This window comes from Magnolia sinica, chromosome 9 (assembly GCF_029962835.1).
Source record: "Magnolia sinica isolate HGM2019 chromosome 9, MsV1, whole genome shotgun sequence".
NCBI classification, from domain to species: Eukaryota; Viridiplantae; Streptophyta; class Magnoliopsida; order Magnoliales; family Magnoliaceae; genus Magnolia; species Magnolia sinica.
In genome coordinates, this window is record NC_080581.1 from 76538494 (window position 1) to 76555828 (window position 17335).

The 17335-nt window shown below is 41.1% G+C and overlaps 2 protein-coding genes across 2 annotated transcripts in view; one reads left to right on the forward strand and one right to left on the reverse strand.

Moving 5' to 3' along the window:
• The window catches only part of LOC131255727 (uncharacterized), a 190112-nt gene that overhangs the window by 73830 nt on the left and 98947 nt on the right, over positions 1–17335 (forward strand). The gene's annotated exons all lie outside the window — the stretch shown is intronic.
• LOC131255728 (GTP-binding nuclear protein Ran1B-like) lies at positions 14867–15404 on the reverse strand. Its single transcript, XM_058256531.1, has one exon. The coding sequence runs from the start codon at positions 15267–15269 to the stop codon at positions 14874–14876; it is 396 nt and encodes a 131-aa protein (XP_058112514.1). The 5' UTR covers positions 15270–15404; the 3' UTR covers positions 14867–14873.

The window sequence follows — 17335 nt, forward strand, 5'->3', positions numbered from 1 at the left end:
GATTTTGGGGTAGAACGAGCTACTTTAGCCAACCAACCTTGCTACGCCGGGTTGCGCAGCCCGGAATTGCGAAAAACCCCTTGATCGATGGTCGTTTCCCTGTTTTAATTTCATTTTTACTATAAATAGTAAGTTTTAGTTTGATTATAACTCTTCATCCGTCGGGCTTTAGGAGTTGCGCCCAACGTGAAAAGAGCTTAGAATAATTAGGAGAACGGTTTGGTGAAGCCAAATAGGACACTTACTATTTTTGGCCGAAAACCTTGCGCACTAGTAGACATCACGACCGTCTATAAATAGTAAGTTTACTATTTATAGTAAGGTGCGGATTCTATGAGTTTGAGTTGTAGTTTGATTCTAATTTCTTTCCCATTGCTTGGTACCCTTATTTAAAGGGTTGTGAACTCGTTTTTAATGATTCATCAATCAATATCGAATTTATTAGAATTTATTTCTATTTTCTGCTTTCTTTCCTCGTGGATTCGAGAAGTCTCTGTGAAGAGTCCAGAGAAGTTCCGTGGATTCGGAATAGTTATCCTCTTGAGGAAGACGGTGCTCGACCTCACGTCCTCCCCTGCGTCAAAGGCCCAAGGCCCAAATCATTATATACATAGACCTTAACTTTCTACAAAAATTGAGTCAAGTCAGGTAAAGACTAGGTCTACCATTTCGCTGCTAGGCATAGAGCCAGGTCATGGCTCCTGAGTTACTGAACCATGGCGAATGTGACCTGCCCCGAAAATCATGCTCATCCACTCATAATGCAATAAGTTTGTTACATTCAATGATATAGCTAGAAACACTTCCACAATTTTAAAAATAAATAATTTTAGAATTTTTAGGGAAATTTATTAAAAAAATTAAATTTATACTCTATAATTTAATTTTTATTATAAAAATTACAAAGATTTTTTTTTTTTTTTTTTTTTTTTTGAAAAAGAAACTCATCATTAAATATTTAAAATATTGTACCATTATGAAGGAATATAACCTGAAAATTGCACTTATCAGATAATTGTAATATTTCCTCCGTTTACCATGAAATGGAGGATTAGAAAGAAAATGGCAAGTAGCTGAATTTGGCAGTCCAAATCAAAATGTTAGTATCTTATGATCTGTGTGATTTCCAACCTACACCTCCCTCACAACAGTACCTAATTTGTATAGCATGGACTTTTGTTTATTCCTGTGATTCTGTTGATTAGCCAAAATTTGTATGGTACTGGAAACAGGACATTCATGTATGCTTGGCTTTTGAGCCATAGGTGAGCAAATGATTACACCCAAATCCATAGCTCAAGTGGCAGACTGAGTGAAGATACCTCGTTTCAACACTGCAGGTCTTGGTATCGATTCCCTTTTGGGGGTGGCTAACGGTAAGGTGTGAACTGACAGTGGGGTGTGTATCGATTCCCTTTTGGGGGTGGCTAACGGTAAGGTGTGAACTGACAGTGGGGTGTGTACTAACAAGCTAACTGGGAAAAATAAAATTAAAATGATGAGCAAATGACATATATGATCAACCATCATACTGCTTTCCCACACTTGTATAGGCTGAAGTTGAAGGTCCACGTTATGGAACGATTAGATGTGGGTCCTACATTACATTGGACCTCACACATCGCATTTTAGAATAACTCTATTGTAGAAACGTGTTGGGTGAGAAATGTATGTTGGAGAAAAAAGAGCTAAATACGTAGATGAGGGACCCAAATCGTTTACAACACCTGTTTTACACGGTGCATAACACACCCAGACTCTTTTGACATATACCATGCTGTTTATTTGAATCTCCATTCTGTCCATCATGTGTACATACAAAAGATCACCCCAATAGAACAATGTGAATTGTGCCTAAAGCCTCTAAGTTCAAGCGTTGTGGCCCACTTGAGTTTTGGATCAAGCTGATCTTGGAACATTATCTTGATCCAAGTGAGTCCCATCTGATGAACAGATTTGATGCAAGATACATCTCAGGCTGACCACACAAATACTAACTTATTATTGGGGTCCCATTTCCATTATTTCCGTGGTGCGGGCCACCTGAGTTGTGGGCCTAAATAATTTTTAGCCGCAGGTCATAGAAAGGAGGAATACAACTGGTGAACAGTGATCTTACATATATAACATGGTGGGCCCAATAGATGATATATAACATAATAATAAGTTGGATGGGTCAGATATCCATCCTTGGAAAAGCCCTCGGCCGCATGACAGGAAAAAGTGGGTAAGGAAACGCTTCTCATGCCCTGGCCTGGGACAGTTCAAAATCCGGGCAACGGCCTGTTGATAGCTGTCCACTATGATGTTTATATGTCATTTGTACTTTTCATTAGGTTATTCTTATTGGGATTAATTGTAACTACAAAAAATATTAGCTTAATCCTATTGCACTCAATTGAAGAAACTATAGCACTTATGTGACCCAGAGATTAAATTTTACTCACATGTATGTGAGTAAGAGACAGCATTTTTTGGATTTACCTAATAATTGGATGTACTTATTTTTTGGATAATGCCGTAAAATGAGTTTAAATTTTACTCACATGTATGTGAGTAAGATGGACAGCATTTTTTGGATTTACCTAATAATTGGATGTACTTATTTTTTGGATAATGCTGTAAAATGATCTGAAAAAATTGATGGCTGTTATGGATATATAATTCATATAGCACGCCCTCTTGGGTGAGACCCGGGTCTCATCTAATCCGCTATCTAGTGGAAGATAGGAGCTAGAGGAGAGGAACATGGATAAGGTGGAGCCACTTCTCCATGCTACACTTGACAGGTTAATCGGTAGATCGGGACCATTCATTCAACACCTCTGAAAGTAAGATCAAACTGTCAAAAAGGATCAAAGGATCATATAAATCAGATTGTGGCCTCTAAGAATCTATAGAGAAAGAAAATAGTTAACAGTCAAATATTCAATAGAAGTAACTGAACGAAAATGATAAATATATATAGATGGTATATTATCAGGCTGTACTGATCATCTTGTTGCCCTTTGTCAAGATTTATGATAACGAGCCAACCACCCAAGAAGAATTGCGTGGTGTACTACACGCCGCTGAGATCAGTGGGATGTTAGCGTGACCCGGTTCTGTGGGCCTCACTATGATGTATGTGTTATATCCAGACCGTCCATCCATTTTATGAGATTTTTTAATTCTTGAATCCAAAAAAGCAGATCAAAAGCTCAAGTGGACCACAATACAGAAAGCAGTGTAGGTTGACTGTCTGCCATTAAAAACTTCTTTGGGGACACGGAGTTTTGAATCAACTGGATATTTATGTTTTTCCTTCCTCCAGGTCTGTGTGGCCTCATGAACAGGCCGGATAACAAATAAATGTGATTGTAGGCCCAATAAAGTTTCAACGGTGGGCATCATTATCCCAACTCTTTTTATGGTGTGGTCCACTTGAGCACGGATCTGCCTTTTTTTTGGGCTCATCCCCTAAAATACTATCATAAAAATGAACGGACAGCATAGATATAACACATACATCATGGTGGCCTACAGAAATTAATGACGTCAACACAACATTGAGGCACGGTGGTGTGTTGCACAACACGCAATCCGCATCCACTCTTACTCGTGTACGTTTTTTATTGGATAATAAGGCATCAGCCCAAAAGGCATTCAGCTTCAAAGGCACAAGTGGGAAATCCGCGTCCAGTTTCTACGCACCTTTACTTCATCCTATTGGACTTTTTTCCGAAGATTTCAACATCTTTCAACGGCAAATTTCCTCTAAAGGCCTTTCCCATGAACTTCCTCACAAGAAGTACTTAAGTAAGGTTCATCATGATACTTTGGAGAAATTCACTTGTCTTTTCCTATTATTTTAAGACATGCTCACAAATTAAGTACGTCTAACACTAAAATCGGCTTGACTATGGAAAAAAATGGTTATGTACCTCTCAGGCTGACCATCTGATGAATAGATTTAATGCAAGATACATCTCAGGCTGACCACACAAATACTAACTTATTGTTGGGGTCCCATTTCCATTATTCCCGTGGTGTGCGCCACCTGAATTGTGGGCCTAAATAATTTTTAGCAGCAGGTCATAGAAAAGAGGAATACAACTGGTGGACAGTGATCTTACATATATAACATGGTGGGCCCAATAGATGATATATAACATAATAATAAGTTGGATGGGTCAGATATCCATCCTTGGAAAAGCCCTTGGCCGCATGACAGGAAAAAGTGGGTAAGGAGATGCTTCTCATGCCCTGGCCCAGAATAGTTCAAAATCTGGCAAACTTAGGCGTGGCCCCGTTGATAGCTGTCCACTATGATGTTTATATGTCATTTATACTTTTCATAAGGTCAGTCCTATTGGGATGAATTGTAACCAAAAAAATTCTTAGCTTGATCGTATTCCACTCAATTCAAGAAACTGTACTACTAATGTGATCGAGAGTGTAGATTTTACACGCATGAATGTGAGTATGATGGACGACGTTTTTTGGATTTACCTAATCATTGGATCTACTTATTTTTGGATAATGCCCTAAAATGATCTGAAAAAGTGGATAGCTAGTGTGGACTAATGTAGAGCGGGTCGCGGACAGTTACATGGCTAAGATGGATCAGAAAAGGCCCGTTTGACGACAGAAGTGATCCAGACCATCGAACCTTAAATCGGGCGTATCTTGCAATCCGGAATGAGTTATCTGACGTAAAATATATGATTTTGGGGTAGAACGAGCTATTGAAGCCAACCAACCCCGCTATACTGGGTTACGCAGCCCGGAATTGCGAAAAACTCCTGGATCGATGGTCGTTTCCCTGTTTTAATTTCGTTTTTACTATAGATAGTAAGTTTTAGTTTGATTATAACTCTTCATCCGTCGGACTTTAGGAGTTGCGCCCAACATGAAAAGAGCTTAGAATAATTAGGAGAACGGTTTGGTGAAGCCAAATAGGACACTTACTATTTTTGGCCGAAAACCTTGCGCACGAGTAAACATCACGACCGTCTATAAATAGTAAGTTTACTATTTATAGTAAGTCACGGATTCTAGGAGTTTGAGTTGTAGTTTGATTCTAATTTCTTTCCCATTGCTTGGTACCCCTATTTAAAGGGTTGTGAACTCATTTTTATTAATCAATTAATCAATTTCGAATCTCGTAGAATTTATTTCTATTTTCTGCTTTCTTTCCTCATGGATTCGAGAAGTCTCTATGAGGAGTACAGAGAAGCTCCGTGGAGTTGGAGTAGTTATCCTCATCACGTTCATCCCTGCATCAATTGGTATCAAAGGGAGGATTTCCCTCGGGCCGATGTCAAATAATGAAGGTATGAATCAAAATCTTGTGGACGGTGATCTAAGGATTCATTATCTTTCGGAAAGAATGAAAGCTTTCCACCGGGAGAATCAGGTGACCATGTAAGGGTTGCAGGCAACTCTCGACCGTCTTGCGGATGCGCTACTCCCGCCCCGAGCCCTAGGCGGTGCTCCACCACCTTTGGTTGCTCCCCCACCCATGGTTGCTGTACGACGCAACCCCGATTTTCGTAGAGCACTACCAGTGGTAAACCGTAGGGCTACACCAGATTATTCAAGTTCCAGCAACGATGACCTTAATGAGGGTTTTGCTAGACGACCAATCTATGGAGGTGATCATCTAGATCGTGCTGAAAGAGACTATCGAGGTAAGGCTGAACTTCTAAGTGTTAGCGTGACCCGGTTCTGTGGGCCTCACTATGATGTATGTGTTATATCCAGACCGTCCATCCATTTTATGAGATTTTTTAAGCCTTGAATCCAAAAAAGCAGATCAAAAGCTCAAGTGGACCACAATACAGAAAGCAGTGTAGGTTGACTGTCTGCCATTAAAAACTTCTTTGGGGACACGGAGTTTTGAATCAACTGGATATTTATGTTTTTCCTTCCTCCAGGTCTGTGTGGCCTCATGAACAGGCCGGATAGCAAATAAATGTGATTGTAGGCCCAATAAAGTTTCAACGGTGGGCATCATTATCCCAACTCTTTTTATGGTGTGGTCCACTTGAGCACGGATCTGCCTTTTTTTTGGGCTCATCCCCTAAAATACTATCATAAAAATGAACGGACAGCATAGATATAACACATACAACATGGCGGCCTACAGAAATTAATGACGTCAACACAACATTGAGGCACGGTGGTGTGTTGCACAACACGCAATCCGCATCCACTCTTACTCGTGTACGTTTTTTATTGGATAATAAGGTATCAGCCCAAAAGGCATTCAGCTTCAAAGGCACAAGTGGGAAATCCGCGTCCACTTTCTACGCACCTTTATTTCATCCTTTTGGACTTTTTTCTGAAGATTTCAACATCTTTCAACGGCAAATTTCCTCTAAAGGCCTTTCCCATGAACTTCCTCACAAGAAGTACTTAAGTAAGGTTCATCATGATACTTTGGAGAAATTCACTTGTCTTTTCCTATTATTTTAAGACATGCTCACAAATTAAGTAGGTCTAACACTAAAGTCGGCTTGACTATGGAGAAAAATGGTTATGTACCTCTCAGGCTGACCATCTGATGAATAGATTTAATGCAAGATACAACTCAGGCTGACCACACAAATACTAACTTATTGTTGGGGTCTCATTTCCATTATTCCCGTGGTGTGCGCCACCTGAGTTGTGGGCCTAAATAATTTTTAGCAGCAAGTCATAGAAAAGAGGAATACAACTGGTGGACAGTGATCTTACATATATAACATGGTGGGCCCAATAGATGATATATAACATAATAATAAGTTGGATGGGTCAGATATCCATCCTTGGAAAAGCCCTTGGCCGCATGACAGGAAAAAGTGGGTAAGGAGATGCTTCTCATGCCCTGGCCGAGAATAGTTCAAAATCTGGCAAACTTAGGTGTGGCCCGTTGATAGCTGTCCACTATGATGTTTATATGTCATTTATACTTTTCATAAGGTCAGTCCTATTGGGATGAATTGTAACCAAAAAAAATCTTAGCTTGATCGTATTCCACCCAATTTAAGAAACTATACTACTAATGTGATCGAGAGTGTAGATTTTACACGCATGAATGTGAGTATGATGGACGACGTTTTTTAGATCTACTTATTTTTGGATAATGCCCTAAAATGATCTGAAAAAGTGGATAGCTAGTGTGGACTGATGTAGAGTGGGTCGCGGACAGTTACATGGCTAAGATGGATCAGAAAAGGCCCGGTCGACGACAGAAGTGATCCAGACCATCGAACCTTAAATCGGGTGTATCTTGCAATCGGAATGAGTTATCTGACGTAAAATATATGATTTTGGGGTAGAACGAGCTATTGAAGCCAACCAACCCTGCTATGTTAGGTTGCGCAGCCCGGAATTGCGAAAAACTCCTGGATCGATGGTCGTTTCCCTGTTTTAATTTCGTTTTTACTATAAATAGTAAGTTTTAGTTTGATTATAACTCTTCATCCGTCGGGCTTTAGGAGTTGCGCCCAACATGAAAAGAGCTTAGAATAATTAGGAGAACGGTTTGGTGAAGCCAAATAGGACACTTACTATTTTTGGACGAAAACCTTGCACACTAGTAAACATCACGACCGTCTATAAATACTAAGTTTACTATTTATAGTAAGTCACGGATTCTAGGAGTTTGAGTTGTAGTTTGATTCTAATTCCTTTCCCATTGCTTGGTACCCCTATTTAAAGGGTTGTGAACTCGTTTTTATTAATCAATTAATCAATTTCGAATCTCGTAGAATTTATTTCTATTTTCTGCTTTCTTTCCTCGTGGATTCGAGAAGTCTCTGTGAGGAGTACAGAGAAGCTCCGTGGATTCGGAGTAATTATCCTCATCACGTTCATCCCTGCATCAATTGGTATCAAAGCGAGGCTTCCCCTCGGGCCGATGTCAAACAATGAATGTATGAATCAAAATCCTGTGGACGGTGATCCAGGGATTCGTTATCTTTCGGAAAGAATGAAAGCTTTCCACCGGGAGAGTCAGTTGACCATGCAAGGATTGCAAGCAACTCTCGACCGTCTTGTGGATGCGCTACTCCCGCCCCGAGCCCTAGGCGGTGCTCCACCACCTTTGGTTGCTCCCCCACCCATGGTGGCTCTACCACCCATGGTTGTTGTACGATGCAACCCCGATTTTCGTAGAGCACTACCAGTGGTAAACCATAGGGCTACACCAGATTATTCACGTTCCAGCGACGAGGACCTTAATGAGGGTTTTGCTAGACGACCAATCCATGAAGGTGATCATCTAGATCGTGCTGAAAGAGACTATCGAGGTAAGACTGAACTTCTAAGTTTTAACGGTTTATTACGTATAGAAGATTTTCTCGATTGGCTAGCTGAAGTAGATGGATATTTTGATTACATGAACGTGCCAGATCATAAAAGGGTAAAATTGGTAGCATTTAAATTAAAATCTGGTACTTCTGCATGATGGGAACAATTACAACTCTCATGAGCCCACCAGAACAAAGTGTCCATCTCATCATGGCCACGGATGAGACGTCTTCTTCGATCTCGATTTCTCCCCTGTGATTATGAGCGGATATTATTCCAGCAATATCAAAATTACAGACAAGAAAATCGAACAGTCACAAATTACACTGAAGAATTCCAACGGCTGGCTACACGAAACGATCTGTCAGAATCTGAGTCACAGAAGGTGGCACGATTTATAGGTGAGTTGCGACCGACAATTCAAGACCGAGTTCAAATGTACCCAGTCGGGACTGTGGATGAAGCAGTTCAATTGGCGGGTAGGGCAGAAACACAACTTGCAAGAGTTCCTGCTCGTCCATATCCTTCAACTCGACCCCCCATGATGGGTCCCACGCAGGATCCAGTGTTGCTACGAGGAAAAGACTCAGTACCTCAACTTCCTACAACCGCAAACCGTGATACGGGGAGCAGCTCATTTAGACCTCAATGTGCAGCACCCACAACAGTGAGTCCGAGTAGGATTTCAAATCCTTATGCTCGGCTAAGGTCGAACAATTGTTACCGCTGTGGCCAACGAGGCCACTTATCAAACACTTATCCTTAACGTCCCGCATCACACTTGACTATAAACGAAAGGGGCACTGAAGATGAGGCCGCAGAAGAAGACCATCGCTTTGATGAACATGAACAAATTACTAAAGAAATAACAATGGTGATGAAATGACGGGCGAAGATCGTAGCGAATTTCTAGTTGTGAGGCGATTGTTGTATGCCCCACGAAAGGAATTACATCCACAACGACACAATATATTTCGTACTCGGTGCACCGTCAATGGAAAGGTCTGTGATGTGATCATAAACAGTGGTAGTAGCGAGAACATCGTCTCAAGAGTGATGGTGGACAAGTTACGGCTACCAACGATGAAACATCCTTCCCCACACTCAATTGGCTGGATTAAAAAGGTGAATGAGACCAATGTAACTGAATAATGCACTATCTTGTTTTCAATTGGAAAAAATTATAAAGATTAAATACTTTGTGACGTGGTCAATATGGAAGTTTGTCATCTGTTACTTGGTCGACCCTGGCAGTCGGATCGTGATGCGACCCATCGGGGACGAGGTAATGTTTACGTATTCGTCAAGGATAGTCGAAAAATAATCCTTGCCCCTATGGCACCAGAGAACCACCCTGAAGCCTCTAAAGTGGAGGGGAGTTTTCTTTTGACCATTCAGAATTTTATGGAGGAATCCAAGGAAACCGGCGAGGTATACGCTGTAGTGGTGAAGAGTGAGGAAGAGGAACCCTCAAACATCCCTCCAAGTTTAAGACTGTTGCTAAACAAATTCAAAGAAGTCTGGCCTGAGGATTTACCTAATGGATTGCCCCCATGAGGGACATCCAACATCACATAGACCTTGTCCCTGGGGCTAGCCTGCCCAACCGCTTTCATTATCGGATGAGTCCAAAGGAGTGTGAGATACTTCAGAGGCAAGTGGAGGAATTGATCCGTAAGGGTTTCTTAAGAGAGAGCATGAGCCCATGTGCCGTACTAGCATTATTAACACCAAAAAAAGATGGAAGCTGGCGCATGTGTGTTAATAGCCCGGCAATTAACAAAATTACCATCAAATATCGATTTCTAATACCATAGTTGGACGACATGCTCGATATGTTAAAAGGGGCCAAGGTGTTCTCTAAACTAGATCTAAGGAGCGGGTGCCATCAGATTCGTATTCGATCCGGTGATGAGTGAAAAATGGCATTTAAGACCAAGGAAGGGTTGTATGAGTGACTGGTCATACCCTTCGGCCTATCGAACGCACCAAGTACTTTTATGCGTTTGATGAATCAAGTTTTAAAACCGTTCACTGGCTGATTTGTGGTAGTATATTTTGATGACATATTAATATATAACTAGGATGAGGCGGAGTACAGGAAACATCTCAGGCAGGTGCTGCAGGTCCTACAAATTAACAAGTTGTACCTCAACTTGAAGAAGTGTAGTTTTTTAACTGACAGCCCGTTGTTTCTAGGATTTGTTGTAACGTCCACAGGAATTCATGTGGACGATGAAAATGTGCGAGCTATTAGGGAATGGCCGATCCCGACAAACATTCATGAGGTGAGGAGTTTTCACAGGATGACGACTTTCTATCGTCAATTTGTGCGAGATTTTAGTACCATAGTCGCGCTTATAACAGATTGTATGAAAAAAGGACCGTTCCAGTGGACCGATAAAGCTGACAAGAGCTTTCATGAGATCAAGCATCGTTTGTCTACAACACCGGTTTTGGTGCTTCCTAATTTCGACAAATTATTTGAGGTTGAGTGTGACGCTTCATACGTCGAAATTGGAGGAGTATTATCACAGGAAGGCAGACCGATAGCCTTCTACAGCGAGAAGCTCAGCGAAGCCCAAAAGAAGTGGTCGACTTATGAGCTTGAGTTGTATGCAGTTGTTCAGGCGCTGCGACATTGGCGGCATTATCTGATTCAAAGAGAGTTTGTTTTGTACACTGACCATCAAGCATTAAAGTTTATTAATAGTCAGACTAACGTGAATCGTGTGCATGCTAGATGGGTTACATTTTTACAGGAATTCACGTTCGTTCTGAAGCACAAGTCAGGGCAGCAGAACAAGGTGGCTGATGCACTTAGCCGTCGTGCATCACTACTTGTTACGATGAGCAACGAGGTGGTCGGCTTCAACTGTCTCAAGGAGCTGTATGCCGAGGATGAGGACTTCAAAGATTCTTGGATGAAGTGCCAAGAAGGTCACCCCAGTGACCTTCATATACAAGACGATTTTCTCTTCAAAGGGAATCGATTGTGCATCCCCCAAAGTTCTCTGAGGGAGCAGATTATTCAGGAGCTACATGGAGGTAGCCTCGGTGGACACCTGGGGTGAGACAAGACGCGAGCTCTTGTGGAAGAGCGGTATTACTAGTCGCAATTAGTACGCGATGTGGGAAAAGTCGTACAACGTTGTCATGTTTGTCAGACCTCCAAGGGGCAATCTCAGAATATGGGCCTCTACACCCCGTTACCTGTGCCTAATGGTCCTTGGGAGGATTTATCAATGGACTTCGTGCTTGGTCTCCCACGAACACAACGCAGCATGGATTCGGTATTCATGGTTGTAGATCGTTTCTCCAAGATGACGCACTTTATCCCATGCAAGAAGACCCTCGATGCAACACACGTGACGAATCTATTTTTCATGGAGGTCGTACGGCTACACGGGGTCCCCACGACCATTACTTCCGATCGTGACACGAAGTTCATTAGCCACTTTTGGTGGACTTTATAGAATCGATTCGATACACGACTTCAATTCAGCAGTGCTTACCACCCAAAGACTAATGGGCAGACCGAAGTTGTGAATCGGACGTTGGGAAACCTCCTTCGCTGTATTTCAGGAGAAAAATCGAAACAGTGGAATTTGGTCTTGTCTCAAGCAGAGTTTGCATTTGACAATATGGTGAACCGCTCGACAAAGAGATCACTGTTCCAGATTATCTACGAACGAGTGCCTCACTACACACTTGACTTGGTCCCTCTGCCCAAGCAGCCAGGCACGAGCATTGCAATAGAACATATAACAGACAAGATCATGGGCATCCATGCAGAAGTGCAGACCAAGCTACATGCCTCGAACGGGAAGTATAAGGAACAAGCGGACAAGCATCGGCGACAAAAAGTGTTCGAGGTGGGCGACCGCATTATGGTCCATCTGCGCAAAGAGAGATTTCCGACCAGGATGTATAACAAGTTGAAAAATAAGAAGATTGGAGCAGTACCAATCATCTGAAAGATCAATGACAACACTTATGTTGTTGATCTCCCAGATAACATGGCAATCTCATAGACTTTCAATGTCGTGGACCTATCCGAGTATCATGAACCAGAGCATGATGAGAACTCTAGGACGAGTTCTTTTGAAGTGGAGGAGATTGATGTAAAGTGGGTCGCGGACAGTTACATGGCTAAGATGGATCAGAAAAGGCCCGGTCGACGATAGAAGTGATCCAGACCATCGAACCTTAAATCGGGCGTATCTTGCAATCCGGAATGAGTTATTTGATGTAGAATATATGATTTTGGGTAGAACAAGCTACTGAAGCCAATCAACCCTGCTACGCCAGGTTGCGCAACCCGGAATTGCGAAAAACCCCTGAATCGACGGTCGTTTCTCTGTTTTAATTTCGTTTTTACTATAAATAGTAAGTTTTAGTTTGATTATAACTCTTCATCCGTAGGGCTTTAGGAGTTGCGCCCAAGGTGAAAAGAGCTTAGAATAATTAGGAGAACGGTTTGGTGAAGCCAAATAGGACACTTACTATTTTTGGCCGAAAACCTTGCACACTAGTAGACATCACGACCGTCTATAAATAGTAAGTTGCGGATTCTAGGAGTTTGAGTTGTAGTTTGATTCTAATTTCTTTCCCATTGCTTAGTACCCCTATTTAAAGGGTTGTGAACTCGTTTTTATTAATCAATTAATCAATTTTGAATATCTTAGAATTTATTTCTATTTTCTGCTTTCTTTCCTCGTGGATTTGAGAAGTCTCTGTGAGGAGTCCAGAGAAGCTCTGTGGATTCGGAGTAGTTATCCTCATCACGTTCATCCCTGCATCATGGATACATAATACATATAGCACACCCTCTTGGGTGAGGCCCCGGTCTCACCTAATCCGCCATCAGGTGGAAGATAGAAGCTAGAGGAGAGGAACATGGATAAGGTGGAGCCACTTCTCCATGGTACACTTGACAGGGTAATTGGTAGGTCGGGACCATTCATTCAACTCCTCTGAAAGTAAGATCAAACTGTCAAAAAGGATCAAAGGATCTTATAAATCAGATTGCGGCCTCAAAGAATCTACAGGGAATGAAAATAGTTATACACACACACACACACACACACACACACACACACACACACACACACACACACCGAGATCCATAGCTCAAGTGGTAGACTGAGTGAAAGATATTTCAACACTAAGGGCTTGGTATCGATTCCCTAGTGGGGGTGGCTAACACTGAAGTGTGAACTGACAGGGTTGTATTAACAAGCTACCAGAAAAATAAAAGTTTTGAATCAATCCTTATATTTGTGTTTTTCCAATAGGATAGCAAATAAATGTGATTGTAGGCCCAATAAAGTTTCAACGGTGGGAATCATTATCCCAACACTTTTTATGGTGTGGTCCACTTGAGCATGGATCAGCCTTATTTTGGGACTCATCCCCTAAAATACTATCATAAAAATGAACAGACAACATAGATATAACACATACATCATGAGGGCCTATAGAAATTAATGACATCAACACAACGTCGGGGCACGGTAGTGTGTTGCACAACACGCAATCCGCATCCACTCTTACTCGTGTACGGTTTTTTTTTTTTTTTTTGGATAATTAGGCATCAACCCAAAAGGGATATGCAGCTTCAAAAGCACAAGTGGGAAATCCGTGTCCACTTTCTACGCACCTTTATTTCATCCTATTGGACCTTTTTCTGGAGATTCAACATCTTTCAATGGCAAATTTCCTCTGAAGGCCTTTCCCATGAACTTCCTCACAAGAAGTTAGGTAAGGTTCATCATGATACCTTGGAGAAATTCACTTGCCATTTCCTATTATTTTAAGACATGCTCACAAATTAAGTAGGTCTAACACTAAAGTCGGCTTGACTAGTTAGAGACATGACCACAATCCAAACCTCCTTGCCTCCACTGTGATGTTTATGTACCTCCCATACCTTTGGTAAAGGAAATCGGATTGCCTACTTATTAAGTAGGCTTTTATCATCCCGAGTAAACTCTGTTGAGTCATCCTGAATGGATATGGTTCACCCACGCTGTCCATCCATTTTTCCATATTATTTTAGGAGTTGATTCCAAAATAGAAGCATATCCAAAACGCAAGTGGACCATAACACATGAAGCAGTGGTAATAATGATTTCCACCATTGAAACGTCACTGGGGCTTAAAATAATGTTTAGTAGTTATTCATCCTGTTCATAAAATCACACAAAAAAAAAAAAAAAAGAAGCAGGGATGAATTGAAAATACAAATATAAGCTTGACCCAAAACTTTTGTGGTGCCTAAGAATTATTCAAGGGTAGAAGTTCAATTCACACTGTTTCATATGGTGTTGTCTACTTGAGCTTTAGATATGCTTCATGTTTTTTTTTTTTTCATTAAAAATACCAAACTCAGATTCTCCAATACAAAGAAGAAGAAACCACAATGTTTACGAGTAATATACCAAATGGTTCAAACCGTAACATGCGACAACACTGACTTGGTTTTAAGAAAATCTTTTTAGCGGCAGAAAATTTGTAAGTAAAAAGGAAGAAATCAGAAAAAAGGGGGAAAACCATGGACTTCCAGTAGAAGTCCTCTCTCTCTCTCTCTCTCTCTAATCAAAAGCATCATCATCATCATCATCTGGTAATGGCTGTGCAGCAGCTGCAGCAAGCTCTGCCTCATGCTGTTGTTGTGCAACCATGTCGATATGTACTTCCGGAGGGGCAAGAGCAGGTGATTCAACGAAGTGAAGATTGGGGTCTCCAGCAAGCTTCCTAGCAAGATAGAGGAAAGGCTTCTCAAAATTGTAATTGCTCTTGGCAGAAATCTCGTAATATTGGAGATTCTTCTTTCTGTGGAAAGTAACCTGCTTTGCTTTCACCTGCCTGTTCTTGACATCAACCTTGTTGCCACATAGAACAATGGGGATATTCTCACAAACCAGGCAGAGATCCCGATGCCATGTAGGAACATTTTTGTATGTTAAACGGGCAGTGACATCGAACATGATGATCGCACATTGGCCATGAATATAGTATCCATCTCTAAGACCACCAAATTTCTCTTGACCAGCAGTATCCCAGCAATAGAATCTGATTTTCCCACAGTTTGTGAAGAAGTCTAAGGGATGCACTTCCACACCAATTTATCTACTCTGTTTATATGTTAATATGAACAAACAGAGTAGATAAATTATGTAAATCATGGTATTCCCCACTCAATACGCACTCCGCTACCTTTGTAAGGTGATTCCTAGCATGATGAAATGAAAACACGAAAAATACTAGCCGATCCAAAACCTCTAGCACAACTAATGCTACAATAGTGGACATTCATTCCTCACTGTTACCTATCTTGCAGCCCACATGGGTTTTGGCTCTACCTCTATTTTTTGGCCAATGCCCAAACTTAATCAAGAAAAATGAATTAATGAGATGGATTTCTCACAAACATCATAGTGGGCGACACCTAGCTTCCCATCACAGGTATTTCAATGCTTTTGCAGGCAATTGGTTCGACCTGGGCAGTTTTGTGTGACCTTCCTGGTCTGTCCATCTCCTCTCTCCTTCGTAAAAAAAAAAGTCAATGACATGTCACTAAAAGATTGAAAATAGTGTAGCCCACTATCCACCGTATTGAAAACTAGGATGTCACACACGTTTCTTGTAGTGGCACATATGTCTGTATCCATATGGGCAATGCTGCACGGCATTGGGTGTAGCACAAACAAGAAAAGAAAATTGGATGTACCATCATGTTTGCTTCTTTTTTCTTTCTTTCTTTTTTACTCTTTCCATCTCTTGACAACCATCAAATCCTCTATCTGTCAAACAGGACCCAAAGATGGGGAGTCATTTGATACATGGGAGAATGCTATGTTGATTACACGCATTTGAAAAGTGTATACATGGCATACTTAGACGCTGCTTAACCGTTCATATTGTGAGATTCAGTGTAGATAAGTGGTGGACTAAATATCAGTGCTGGTACAAAGAATCTAAACTTGGATTCATGGACCCTTATTTGCTTAATGAGGACCATTGGCCATTTCCATTCTTCCATCAGCTAAATGGCTACAAAATCAGATGCTTAAGTAATCAAGTTAGTCGTCGTCATCACCAATCTTTTGGGGTTTGCTACATGAACTTTGTTCTGCCATTCAGGCTTAGACCTTCAGTTAGACCATGGGTCAAGTCTTTTCTTACTACCTCCATGTCCTTGTGGGCCTTCCCCTTGCAAGTCGGTTTAACTTCTTATTTATAATTCATCTACATTTGGATTCACAATTTAGACAGTTCAATTTGAGTTACTTTGTATACCGTGTTTATCCTTTTTTTAGTGCCTATGTATCAAACTTAGCTAGAGTATTAAAGTGATTCTCCTCAAAGACAGGTCAACTCTGTTAGCATCCAGGTCCGGTTTGTAACATTGCTTTGAACTATGCTTGCCTTTTAAAAGTCTTGATGGTATTAGGAAGCTATCAGACGGGTATTCAACATATGTATATATTAGGAACCTATCAGATGGGTGTTGGGCATGTGCCAAGACAGCTATTCACAACTTATTTCTGTAGATGCATATTAGGCATATTTCTTGGGTATATATTAAGATGCTCGGTTTGGATAATCTTAAATTTTCTGGTGCTATTTATATGTGAAAGTTTCAATGCTTTAGTGGGTAATATATTTTTTGTATTTCTTTTTTACTTACATGAACTAATAAAATCCTCCAATGGAAGTTTTGTGTTCCCATTGCTCGTCCCAGGCTTGTGTAAAGGAGGGTTGCGTAATTTGCGTTAAGTTAGTAGCCGGTGTCAAGCTTTTGCCACATCTTTTACTGATGAATCCTCAAAATCTGACATTTCAAGTAGAGTGGAACAACATAACAAGATGTGTAGCAGCTCCGACCCCAATATGGGATAAGGCTTAGATGATGATGATGGCAGCTTAACAAAATAGGATTTTGGCAAGACATTCACCACAAGTATCCTTGAGTATTTAGTACTAATGCCTGTATCATGTACATGTTTAACATGGTACATTAAGCATATACAAGTACGCGGGTATAGTAGCT

Coding starts and splice junctions, on each gene's coding strand:
- LOC131255728 (XM_058256531.1), bottom strand. CDS start 15,269: ATGTTCGATGTCACTGCCCGTTTAACATACAAAAATGTTCCTACATGG.